We start from the raw sequence: 12,861 nt of genomic DNA, 5'->3' as shown, positions 1-12,861 counted from the left end.
AAAAGAGTGAGACTCTGTCTCAAAAAAAAAAAAAAAGGGAGATAAAGTAGAGTAATAAAAAATTCCATATCAAAAATTACATATGCATAAAAATAGTCTAAGAGAGAATCAGAGAGCACAGAGATTTTTGCAAGATATCGCCAATGTGTCCTCAATGTCATATAGACATAAGTGAATTCAGTTGACCCAATAAATATTATGCATAAAGTTATTAGTTTTAAGTAGAAACCCTCCAGAACTGCAGATACAGTAGCCACTAGTCACAGGTGGCTATTTAAATTTAAGTTAATTAAAATTAAATGAAGTAAAAAATGTAGTTCCTCAGTCACACTAACCATGTCAAGCGCTCAATAACTACATGTGGCTAATGGCTGCCATATTGAACTGAACATTTCCATTATTGTTGTCTACTGTTCCAATAGAACGTTTCCATTACTGTAGAATATTCTATTAGATAACATTGCTCCAGAGTATCTCTTACCTAAGCACAGCCCAAACCTAACCACAACCCAAAATCCAATTCTGCAACTAATCTTGCAACTCAATACAATCACATTCACTTTCCTGATGCATCTCTTCAACAAACTAGGGATAAATAAGCAATCTTCATTGCTGAGAAGTCAACAGCTCAGAGTAAAACACCCACTCACTTGCAGCACTGCTTCTTTATATTGCGGCCACCAAACTTGGGCTTGTCTAAGCAATTTGTACAAACACCACAGTCCTCAGGCACCTGGCAGCCGGGACACTGCCCACAACGCCTTGACCGCCGTCCCTTCTTTACTGGAGGTTCCTGAGGTGTCTTGTTTCTGGTGACAGGTTTAATTGGTTTGATGGGTGGAGCAAGGGGTTCAGCATCTTCTGAGCCAGCAATTGATGACTTGTCTATTAAAGAAATATGTCATTAGTTCTGAGGGAGTGTCAAATCCCATTTTGGGAGTAGAGAGGGAGATCCTCAAAATCCCTTTATATCATTAGATACATTCAAACCTCATTTTAATTGGTACTCCAAAAATGAAATACCTTATAATAAAAATATTAATGTGTAGAACTCAGTCTATTTTGAATAATTATTTAAATGAAATGACTATAACTTCCAGCTTGATGAAAGCAAAAATCCAAATACTGAAAATAAAATAGTCTAACCTAAAATCAAGAATATGAACCAAATGCTTCTAAAGATTCCCTAAACCTTCATGAGGGGCTACCCCACATTTAAGAACTATATGGTGGCCATGAGAATGCCTCACAGAACTGCAACTACAGAAAGCATAACCGATCCAGGGCCCCAGCTGCTGTGCTCTGAAATCCAGTGGTGCAAACAGGCAAAACTTACCGTGGGGTCGCTTCCAGACAGTGACTTGCTGCAGCAGGGATACTAAAGTAGGTCTGTTTTCTGAGAGCCACGAGACTCCTCTGACAGCCAACTTTTGCTCAAAGACTCCCCGACAGCCTTGCCAAACCTTTCTTACACTGCACAGCAGTCTAGGAAGGTTTTGCCCAACCTTCCTTCCCCCTTTCCTTCATGGGGATCAGATTAGTATCAGTCTGACGGCTCTCCTAGCCTTCCCTGGCTGCCTCCCCATAGTCTTTCTCAGGCATTTTCTCTAACAAAATCTTCATGCATTTAATCTCCTCTCACGATCTGGTTTTCAGAGGATCTAGACTAACTATGAAGAGCCTACTGGGCATCCCAGAATAATCAGCAAACAAATCAAAAGTCTGATCAGGCTCCAAGGCTGACCTCCCTGACCTACCATCATTCCCCATGGAAGACAATATCTTTTCTCGTTCTTCCCATGGTAAGGCACTCAGGGTGGGCATGTCATCAGGAAACACAGCTCGTTTCCGGCCAAGGGCAACAGCCGCTCTTCTGCAGACATGTTTAATCCGGGGTCCTCGCACAGAGGTCTCTGATGAATCACTTTCTTGACCCTGAATATGAGGCAAGCCAAATACAGACAATAACAACCATACATATTGAAAATATAATTAAATGAAGCCAAGGTATACTGGATCAATTTAATTATGATCTAGAATCAAAACATACCTAGAACCAAAACACTCTAGTTATTCCCAGCTGATAAATCATATCAATATATAGAAATCAACTATTTCTGCATCCTAAAATTAGCAGCAAAAAAAAAAAAAAGGCCTTTAATCAAAAAATAGAAAACAACTAAGTTTCTACTCCCAATTATACTACTTCTTTAAAATTCCCCTCAAAATTCAAGCTGCCAGTCTATATTATCAAGAAGTTCAGTCTGGTATAAATAGGGCTTATCTAACTGCAGACTATTTCTTATATTTCCTTGATCAACAGAGAAATAGGGGGAAAATAACCTAAAAATGGGAGTATAAAAGGCCATGGCTCCAAACAGAAATGTCTCACATTTCAAAGAGCCACTGCTCCTACCACTAAGAGGCTAACCAAAAACAGCCAACATGATGTCAAGAATAAATCCAATCATATTCCTGCTAGAATTCTCAACTGGCAGAATTATTAAATGTTAACCTGGCTGTAGGCTAAATAACATTAAAAATCTAAGTCAGTGGCCATCTTAACCTAGCTTGCTATCTTGGCACAAATATGCATCTACTATATGACAATTTTTTTAAAGGAACCTAAAGATCAGCAAATTTTCTCAGAAAAGGCCAGTGGACTAGCTCACTTTGTAAAAAACAAACAAACCCCCTCTCCCAAAACATTGCTGTTCTTTGTAAAACTTTGGTTGACATCATCCTAACTAACTACAGCTTTTCTGTTCCACAACTTAAGGCTAAGTGCATCTCATTTGTATTCTGCAAAAACCTAATTATCTATTGTGCTAATTACTCACTACTCAAGAGGAAGAGAATGCTCCTCTCCAGTTTTCTATTCTATCAGTGACAGTAAAACAATGTGACTACAAAAATGTACCTTTAAAAGTAAGTCACAGTTTCCATTACACCAAACCCATGAGGTACGAACAACTCAGCATTCTCTGTAGTGTGGTCCCAACCTTAGTTCAGCCTTAGTTCGCCACTTGCCCACATGTGCCAATCCAGCTATCCACTGTTCCTCAAATATGTTTCGTCCTTTTCCATCTCTACCCACACTGTCCCCTCTACTTAGAATGATACGCCCTGCCATTTTCTACCTATCAAAATCCACGGCCTCCACCATACTTTTCCTGATTCCCATAACTGAGTATAACTGAAACACTTAACCTAAAATCTGCCCACAGAAGGGGCTCAATCAACTGTTGGTTTTAATAGGCAAGGTGGAAAAGAGTACCTGTGCTTTGGGCTGGTCAGTTTGTTTAAGACTCTTACTCTTCTCAATCTTGCAGAGCTGGGCTTTGGCCTTTTTTAGGAGGCTGGCAACCCTCTTGTCAGTCATTGGAAGCTTGTCTGCCTGAGCCAACATGGAGCCTATGGAGGAAGTGGAATGTTTAACAGTGCTAGATGAGGGAGTGGAAAGGCAGAGGGTTTTCTCCTTCTCCAGGGATGGGGCAGTTGGGCCGAGGTCCAAGTTGGTTTTTTCCAGATTTCCTCTCCCTTTCTTTATAAGTATTTTGGTTTTGACAGCTGTTGTATCCCCAAGAGTCACAGAAGCAATATCAGTCCCAGAATCAAGTGATGAAGACTTCTTCCGCCCTGTTGCTTTTTTGGCGGAAGATGAAGTGGCAACATCTTCACCAACAACCTTCTCTTTGGAAACCCTACCCACAGGATACAAAGCAGAACTACTCTGAATTTCTGATCCCTTTTTCCTTTTTTCTTTCCTTGACTCCCGCTTATTCTCTTTTTCTCTCTCTCGGTCTCTCTCTCTACTCTTGTCCTTCTCCACACTCTTGTCAGCATCTCGATCTTTGGACAGCTCCTCAGGGGCCTTGTCTTTATTTCTCCCTCTTTCAGTCTGAGAGCCTGGGGTAAACCAAGGGAAGAGAGGAGTAGGACTACTTGATGAAAACGGCTCTGCTGGAGCACTAGTATGCTTCCTTGGTCTCTGATTTTTCTCTGCAGATTCCCCAGACTGAGTCAGGGAATGAGATGGAAAAGTAAAAGTTGGGTTTAAGGCACTAGTGGCAAGAGGACTAACAGAAATGCTTAACGAGGAAGAGACAGAAGACGTGGGGGTGAGAGGTGATAGCTCAGAAGTACTAAGCCTTCCACTTCTTGTCCTCATGGAGTGAGAAGGAGATCTTGGTTCAGATCGAATAGGACTAAACACTTTTCTTTTCCTTTTTCTATTAGATACTCCTGAAGATGACGTTCCAGCAGAAGTTCGATTACTAGGCAAGGTTACAGACTCAAATATTCTAGAGTGAGCCTCACTTGGAGTAAATCTTGGAGCTCTCAGAAGAGGGCTCCTTTTGTGCATATCAAACCTCGTTCCAGAATGGAGTGGTGAAAACAATCGGGCTGAAGCAGCAGTACCAGACGTAGAAAAACCAGACGCAAAGCCAACATCCTCGGGAGTTAGTGGAGGGGGTCGGAAATTATCAAATATTGGTTTGCGAATAAGACCTTCTTTGGCATACTTTGCTGAGGAAAAGTATTGTGGCTCTGACCTAGAATGCTTTAAAGAAGTCCACCTAAACGTCGGTTCTCGCAAAATAGATTTTCGCTTCCCTTGCATGGGAGCAGCAGAAGCAGGCAAAAATGGTGATGCTAAGGGGATTGTTGGAGGCATAAGCCAAGGTGTGTGGTCAGAGATGCTGGAGGCTGGCTGTAATGGTGGGGGTGGAGTAAGCAAAGGTGGAGGTGGAGAGGAGGAGGTCTGCTGCTGGGGGGCACTTTGAAGAGTTGATAATTTTTTAGTTGCTCTAGATCCAAAGCTTCTCTCTGACACCGAATACCTTCTGCTTCTCCTATCATTACTCTCGTTTTCTGGGGACTGGGAAATAGGCAGTGGAGTATGAACTTCAGGGGTATCGCTCCGCTCTTCAGGAAGTACCTGAATCTCCTCAGAGGCCTGAGAATCTGTGGAGGTATCAACGCTGGGGCTACTAGATCGGGAGGAGTCTGAAGACATTTGAGAGGAGTGCTGAGAAGCTGCACTTGATTTTTCAGAAGATCCACAGGATGTGGCACTGAATCTACTATTCGGTGTAGACTCTAATCGGGCAATTTTAATTGGAGGGTCATAATCCTCATCCTCTATAAACCGCCGAGGGGTTTTAATGATCCGTGAGGAGATAGCACTGACAACAGGCATGATGAACTGCCGGATATTTTTGACCTGTGTCTTCACCTTTCTTCCTTGCAGCTGAGCTGCTTCTTTTTCAATTTTCTTTTGAGCCCCCTTTTTTGCCCTCTGCAAGAGTTGCTTAGCAATTGTTGCATCTGTCCTTTTAGAAGAAGGAATAATCCTAACTGGCTTAATCCTTCGAGGGCTTTGTCTGACAACTGTTTTATCTTCTTTTGTGAGTGGAGGTGTTCCTTCTTTGTCTTTCCGGACCTTCTGGGGCTTTTCCAGTTCAGAATTAATGAGGAGACCCGAAGGTGTCTTTATCCTTTCTGTCGACGGAGGCCTTCCTCGCCGTCGTACAATCTGTACCCCCTTCCTTCCTATTTGAAGCTTCCCTGTCTTAAACTTAGACTTGAGAGGAGAGAGTTTACCTGCTCTTAATTTTTTAATCTTTGTAGCTTGCTGAAACGTAGCAGAAGGTGTCCGTTTAATTTTTTTCAGGCTATCTTCTTTGTTTCCCTTTGGTAACTCGGAAATGTCCTTTCCATGTGTTATTTTGATTTTTACTCCAGGGAAGGTGGGAGGTCTTCCTCTCTTCTTTTCTATACTTTTAGAATCTTTCTTCTTGATCTTATCTCCAGATTTGGTCTCTGATTTATTTAGAGGGGAAAACACAGATGGATCTGAGAGGATAGCTGAATTTCGGTCAGAGCCACTTCTAGGTCTCCCACGAGGCTTTCGAGGACTAGTTTTAACTGTATATAGAAATTAAACAATGAAGAGCATATATTTAGCTGTGTAGTTCAGGTCTTAACTAAGCTGAATATAATTTAGCAAAGGCCATTTTGTACTGAACTCAACTTGAGTCTAATGAGTCAATCAAACATCTTAATTATGTTTAGTTTCTTTTCACCAAAAATTTGCCTCAAAGAAGTCAAGCAAATAACATTCCACCTGAAAGAACATTACTTTTTTGATACAAAAATCAAGATAATAATAAAAGGTTTTCAATTGAACAATTAATCTACAAACTAATTTTCCTACAACTTTTTTCCCCTGAATTCAAAGGAATTATTAAAAAAAAAAAATCTAAACTACCTTTCCATATTCTAGCTACCAAGATTAACATTTAAGAACATGCTTTTGGTAAGTCATCCCATCTTTTTGATTCAGAATTTTGGCTTTGAACAAACTTGAATAAGGTGCTCTTCAATCAACAACATACCAACTTCCACAGGAAAAGGCTCCTGGGCAGCTCAGAGTCCTATATTTCAATCTGTTTTGCCAAAGTAAACTAAGAAAGTTTTACTGTATAGAAAAATATTCATTAATGAGACATCAGAATAAAATCACTGAACTCAGCAGCATGTGAACTAATCAGTGAAGTGACATAATGATGTGCCCATTAATCTACTCCCCTACCTAGAGGTTCTTAACTAGTTAGTTCCAAGTTACAAAAAGATTTAACCTTAATTGATGTCAACAGCAAAGCGACAATTTATTAAATCAGATTTCTATTCTAGATAAATGGAATTTGCCAATTTATAAATCAGCTCAATTTGCTACTTATCAAGAGATTTAAGAAAACAAGACTGTTTCTAAAATACTTGTATAAACCTGTATTTTAAAATGTAGCAAGCGTTGCCTATTTTATCAAATCTTTTCTTCCCTCTTAACTTTTCTATGTTTTATAATCTACAGTCCCCAACCCCTGGGCCATGGACCAGCACCAGTCTGTGGCCTGGTAGGAACCAGGCCACACAGAAGGAGGTGAGCAGCAGGCAAGAAAGCTTCTAGAGCAAAGCTTCATCTGTATGTACAGCCACTCCCCATCACTTGCCATCCCCCCCGCCACCCCGCACCAATCCATGGAAAAATTGTCTTCCATGAAACCAGTCCCTGGTGCCAAAAATGTTGGGGACCACTGTTTTATATGACAACAACCTTCTGACATTAAAATCTCCTTTGACAGGCACCAAAAGAAATTTATGCCATTATGATGAATACTTTTATAATGGAATTATTTTCTAACGTAATAGAAACCAACCAGGGTCTTATTGTTGAGCTGTCTAAATATAAATACATTCCTCATCAATTAACTGATAAGACTTCCCTTAATAGATTAAAGATTCACAAATCCATTCTCAAGATATTCTAATTACAACAAAAGTAATAGACTAGGAGATAGCAGAGAAATGATGTTTCATTTCTTAAATAATGAAGCATATCAACGTGTTTTTTTTTAAAAAAAACAAGACAACATTCAAGGTAGACTGACAGCCAAAAAAGAAACTTAAGAGGAAACCATCCTGAAAGAGTTGTGAATTAACAAAATAAAACTTCTGTTCAGAAGTACATCACAAGATTCCTCATCATTGTGGTAGACTTGAACCTGGCAACTCAGAGGGCTTTATCAATTCTGAAAACCTCTTCTATCCTACTTTGAAAAGAAGCTTGTGATAGACAAGTAAAAGAAGCAAAACAGCAAAGAGTCCCAGCACTGCTGCTAACTTCCCTGATTTACAACACATCCAAAGAATTCTCAAGTCGGTTATAATTACTCGTCATGCATTTTCTGGGCCTCATTTTGTCATCTATAAACAAAGGGTTAGACTAGATGATCTCTAAAATTCCTTTCCTTTATAAAGTTTTAAGATTTCATCACAACTTAAAGAGAACATTGCTACTATCTGAATAGCACAGATACTGGGGCACTACTGGCTAACTCCTCCCAACTAGAATGCAATACCACCACCATTGTGGAACAGAAAAAGTGTCAACTTGGGTGTTTGAATTAGATTACTATATAGCATATCATGACTTCTAAGTGAGATTCAAATGCTAGCAAATGTCACAAACTAAGTCAACATCAAAGAGCAAAAACAGCCGACAATATCATTATTTAACTACCTATCCCACATAAAATCAAAGAAAACCATACACAAATTCAGAATGGCAGTACAGATGGGGAATGTATTTTCATCAAAAGGTCTATAGCCCTCTACTTTATAGAACTGAATCCTGTAAGCCATTAAATGTTATTTGCACTGAGGATCTTCTCTTAGGAAACTGCTTCTAAGTCTAGAATTTCCAGATATTCTAGATATTTTGTTGGTGAGAATAATGACAAATATTGCTAATAAATGGAAACACCCCATATCATTTTTCTTTTCTTTATTTTAATACAGCCTTTCAAAGATCAGGTAAAATAGTTTCACATAGTGCCAATATTTTGTTCTTAGTTCTTTGACAACAGCAGACCAAATTTCAATAATGAAATTTGGCTAACTTATTCCCAAAGGCATATATACTACCAAATAATACAAAATGCATAAATCTGAAGATGCTCTGAGTAGCTTACCTTCAATCTGCCTACCAGGTTTCCCAATCATTCTGTGGACACCTATTTCCCATGCCCCAAGTAGTTCCCAGAAAGAAGCACACTAAAGAATAAACCAAATGTGGTCTGACAAGAGAAGAGGCCCATAAAGTCTAGTTCATAAGCCATTTCCTACCCCCAGTATTGGAGAGCACCTTTACACGCAAAGAAGGCAAGGGGAAGCCACAATCTCCTAACAAATAAAACTTAAAGGCACCACATGCTTAATTGGCCATACCTGAAGGAGACCTTGTGGGACTTCGCACTCTGACTTCTTCATCTGAGCCAAAACCTAAGAACTGCTCATCCTACAACAAAGGAAAATTATTTTAAAATCAGAAGCAAAAACATGAATGTGAACACATCCCAAAGAAATGCCCAGAGGAGACACAAATGAACTTGGAAAACTAGCCTCTATATATTAATCACATCATTCAAATGGATACTATAAAATAACTAATACTGAAATAAATGGACCCAGCCATACAGCTTCATTACAGACAAATAGAAGCTGTGTAGTAAGTGAACAATGCATTGAAATGTCATCTTTGGTGCATAGTACACAGGGGATAGACCTAAATTTCAAACTATAGATACAGCCCAAAACAATTAAAGGATGGCTTTAATTCAGGTATGCAAATCAGTAAAATGGCAGAGATATATAGCCCCAATACAACAAATACTTTTCAATAAGTATTTAAGTCTACAGACACATAAGGAATAACATAAATAATATAATAATCTCTTGCCTACTAAATATTAATAGAGACTGAAAGTGCCATAATTGTCAGTTCCTTAACTCAGGAATTGACATTTAGATATGATTTCTGTACATTTGAGATCCAGAGATTCTCAACATGCATTTATGGCATCATTTTGAAATGCCCTGTGATAAGAGACTTAATGGTGGGCAGCAGCATTTGTAAAAGGGATCATGAATTGACCACATAGAGGGTGAAATCCTTTTACTAATAACTTAGGGGAAACATCTTATTTTCAGTTGTATTTGGAAAAGACAAAAAGCAAAAACTTCTCCTTACCTCTAACTTTTAACCTGCCCTTAAAAAAAATACTAAGGGTCCATTTAACCTATTTTGGATAAGTTCTTAAGAAAGATGGTCTATTTAAACAAAATGATTAATAGAAATTCATTGATTCAGAGATTAAGAGCTCTTTCCAGTAAGAGAATCACAGAGAGGCAGAATTTCAGCTTCCAGAAACAAAATCCACATAAAACAAGAACAAAATAACGAATGAAGAACAGACTTTCTTGAACCTCCAATTTATACTGAGAAGTCCCAAACTGAGTTCCAATGATTAAAGCACCTGGATTTTCCTCTCAGGAGCTAAGATTACATGTATGTAGGAAACATTACAGTGGATTTTTTGCTGACGAGTTGTTTTCTCAATTAGTTTAAAGCTAGAGTCAGATGCTAATCTGCCTAACCACTTTTCAACCAAGAATATATTAAAAGATACATATAACTTTTAGACAAATTAGCAGGCTCATTTCTTAAATTTAGATGCTTTTGAGGAGCAAAACATTTGGGGCCAAGCTTTTGTATACTATGCAACTGAAAGACAATTTGTATTAAAATCTAAAAAGGTTTTTGCTCTGAGATTGCTAAGATTAAAGTACTGAACTATTTAAGAAAAGGCTAAAATTCTATTTTTCAAAGAGATTTATTTGAAAAAGTATTACAACTCTAAGAACATGTTAAACCTAAATTTAAGGAATACACACTACTTTTTAAAAAATGATTTTTCTTAGAGAGAGGGTCTTGCTATGTTGCCCAGGCTAGACTCAAACTCCTAGACTCAAGTGATCCTCCTGCCTAAGCCTCCTGAGTAGCTGGGACTACAGGCACATGCCACTATGCCCAGCTTACCAGAGTACCTTTTGTAGTTTCTTCTTTCATCACTAAATTAAAAGCAAATTCTTTTTACTTTAAAAAATTTAAAGTAAATGTATTTCTTTTTTTGGAGACAGAGTCTCACTCTGTTGCCCAGGCTAGAGTGCAGTGGCATCATCATAGCTCACTGCAACCTCCAACTCCTGGGCTCAAATGACCCTCCTGCCTCAGCCTCCTGAGTAGCTGGGGCTACAGACAGGTGCATGCTACCATGCCTGGCTAATTTTTTCTATTTTTAGTAGAGACGCGAGGTCTTGCTCTTTCTCAGGTTGGTCTTGAATTCCTGACCTCAAGTGATCCTCCCCGGCCTCAGCCTCCCAAAGTGCTAGGATTTTAGGCATGAGCTACCGTGCCCAGCCTAAAGTAAATTCGTATTGTGAACATCATTTGTGAATAAGAAAAATCCTATCTCTTCATCTTAAAATAAGTTAAAACATAACCTAAGACATATAGAACTTACCCCAAATAAATTTCTGGAATGATTTTCAGGGTTTACATTTGTAGGCTACAACATTACCCCAAAAAAGAAGCCAAAACTCACAAGAGCCCGATTAATCCAAAATCTTATCACAATAATGGAAATTCCATACTGCTAACTTTAAAAATGTACTTTTGGGCAGAAAAAGACATTTAAAATAGTAACCCTAAAATGCATTTTGAGAAAGAAAGCAAATAAAATAGGCAATGGCAAATTACCTCAAATGCTACAAAAAAATAAAAAATCATAGAATCTTAGCATTTTAGAGGAGGCCAGTCCAGTCCTTCTATTTGTTGGCAAGTGACACCAGGGAGGAGAGCAGTGGATCTGGGGAGAGAACGGCTGGTTTAGGGTCTCGGCTCTGGCCTTCTCAGGCTATGTAATCTTAGACAAGTCACTTACTATCTTTATCTCTCAATCTCTTTGAGCATTGTAAAGAATAAATAAAATAATTCATATAAAATAACTTGGAAAACTATAGGCAACATATATATAGTGGTTCTTCTTATTGTTGTTATTAAAGAAACTAAAGCTCTAAGAGGCCAAATAACTTGCCCCAGATCATACAGTTAGCTATAAAGAACCTATGTATTAAATATGTAAACTGAGTGTACAATACTCTCCCTACCATAACAGTTACAATCTAAAACCATCAATAAATATTTAAAGGAATTGAATAAATCACTGACAGCACAAAAATTGCTATTCTTTCTGCTACTATTAAAGTCACATGATGGCCATTTTCAGATCCTTCCAAGTTTCTGATTAATTCATTTTTTCCCTGCATTATCCTCATGGAATAAACTGCTAATCTATGCATTTTTTTCACAAAGACATCTGGGGATTTCCCCACACTTACCAGGGAACTACATTGCTAAATGCATGACTTTTATGCTCCAATGCTGCAATGATAAGACAATTCAAGCAATTATACATACAATAACCAACAGGTAAAGCAACCAACAGGTAATGAAAGATTATTAATCTTTAAAAGACATATGAGAGATTCACCCTGCTATGTTCATTATCAACAACTTTAGTGGGTCACTTTTCTATATCTTGAACTTTTACAAAATATAACTATACAATACTAATTGCAGTATGCTCCAAAACAACAGAGTACCACTGAGCTGTCAATATTTAAAGTTTCCAAGTACTTTCCAAAATGACAGGAAACATTAATTTGTTTTCCTTCTGGTCTTGTAGTTAGAATAAGAAAAGAAAAGAAGTAGTCAAAAAGAACTATACTTCTACTCAAGAACTTTCTTTTCACTTCAAATATAAGTTGACTTCTTGAAGAATGCTTTTAAAAATAACTATCCATTGTTTAAAGAATCCAGACAGCTTTGCCAAAAACAAAAGCTGACACTGTTATGTTAAAGAGCTCTAGTCTTTTAACTCTGAACTTCCAAGCCTATGTAAGAGCCCTAAAAAAATAGCCAAGGAAAGCCAAGTTAAGAAAGCACTGGGAAAGAATGCTGCAAGAGGGTGCTGCAAAAAAAGAGAAAAGTTCTCCCTGTTGTACACTCTGCACTATCATCAGCAAATCAGCCACAGACTACTACTCATCCTGTTCCATCACTCCCCTTTAGACAGGCAGGGTCCCTGGAGGATGTAAACAAAGTAACAGTGCTGCTTCCCAAGGATTTAGACTTGCCTAGAAATCAAAAGACTACCCTCTACAAAAAAGACAACAAAAGGAGCTCCAATTAAATCCATGTTTGGCACTGTGGTATCATAAACCTGGACAGCCCTGAAGAGAGAGGGTACAGGAGACATCATGCTCCCCATGACCAAGGAAGGACTCCTGGGAACTGGGCCCAGACAGCCATTCATCACATACTTTTCCCTTCAATATGGCCTTCTCTGATGAGCACAGCATTCCAAGACAGAGTATAAGCAAGAGCCATGAAAC

General features: G+C 38.5%; 1 protein-coding gene across 1 annotated transcript in view; it reads right to left on the bottom strand.

Moving 5' to 3' along the window:
- Positions 1–12,861, bottom strand: part of KMT2A (lysine (K)-specific methyltransferase 2A) — an 89,093-nt gene that overhangs the window by 47,651 nt on the left and 28,581 nt on the right. The window contains exons 2-5 of the mRNA XM_012655431.1: positions 8,794–8,863; positions 3,278–5,931; positions 1,758–1,935; positions 651–885 (exon numbers count right to left, since the gene is read on the bottom strand). Coding sequence (XP_012510885.1) covers positions 651–885; positions 1,758–1,935; positions 3,278–5,931; positions 8,794–8,863 — 3,137 coding nt within the window. The remainder of the gene's footprint in view (positions 1–650; positions 886–1,757; positions 1,936–3,277; positions 5,932–8,793; positions 8,864–12,861) is intronic.

The sequence above is a fragment of the Propithecus coquereli genome, unplaced genomic scaffold (genome assembly GCF_000956105.1).
Source record: "Propithecus coquereli isolate 6110/MARCELLA unplaced genomic scaffold, Pcoq_1.0 Scaffold477, whole genome shotgun sequence".
Lineage (NCBI taxonomy): Eukaryota > Metazoa > Chordata > Mammalia > Primates > Indriidae > Propithecus > Propithecus coquereli.
The sequence above is the reverse complement of the archived record's forward strand: the minus strand, read 5'-3'. Positions and strand labels throughout refer to the sequence as shown.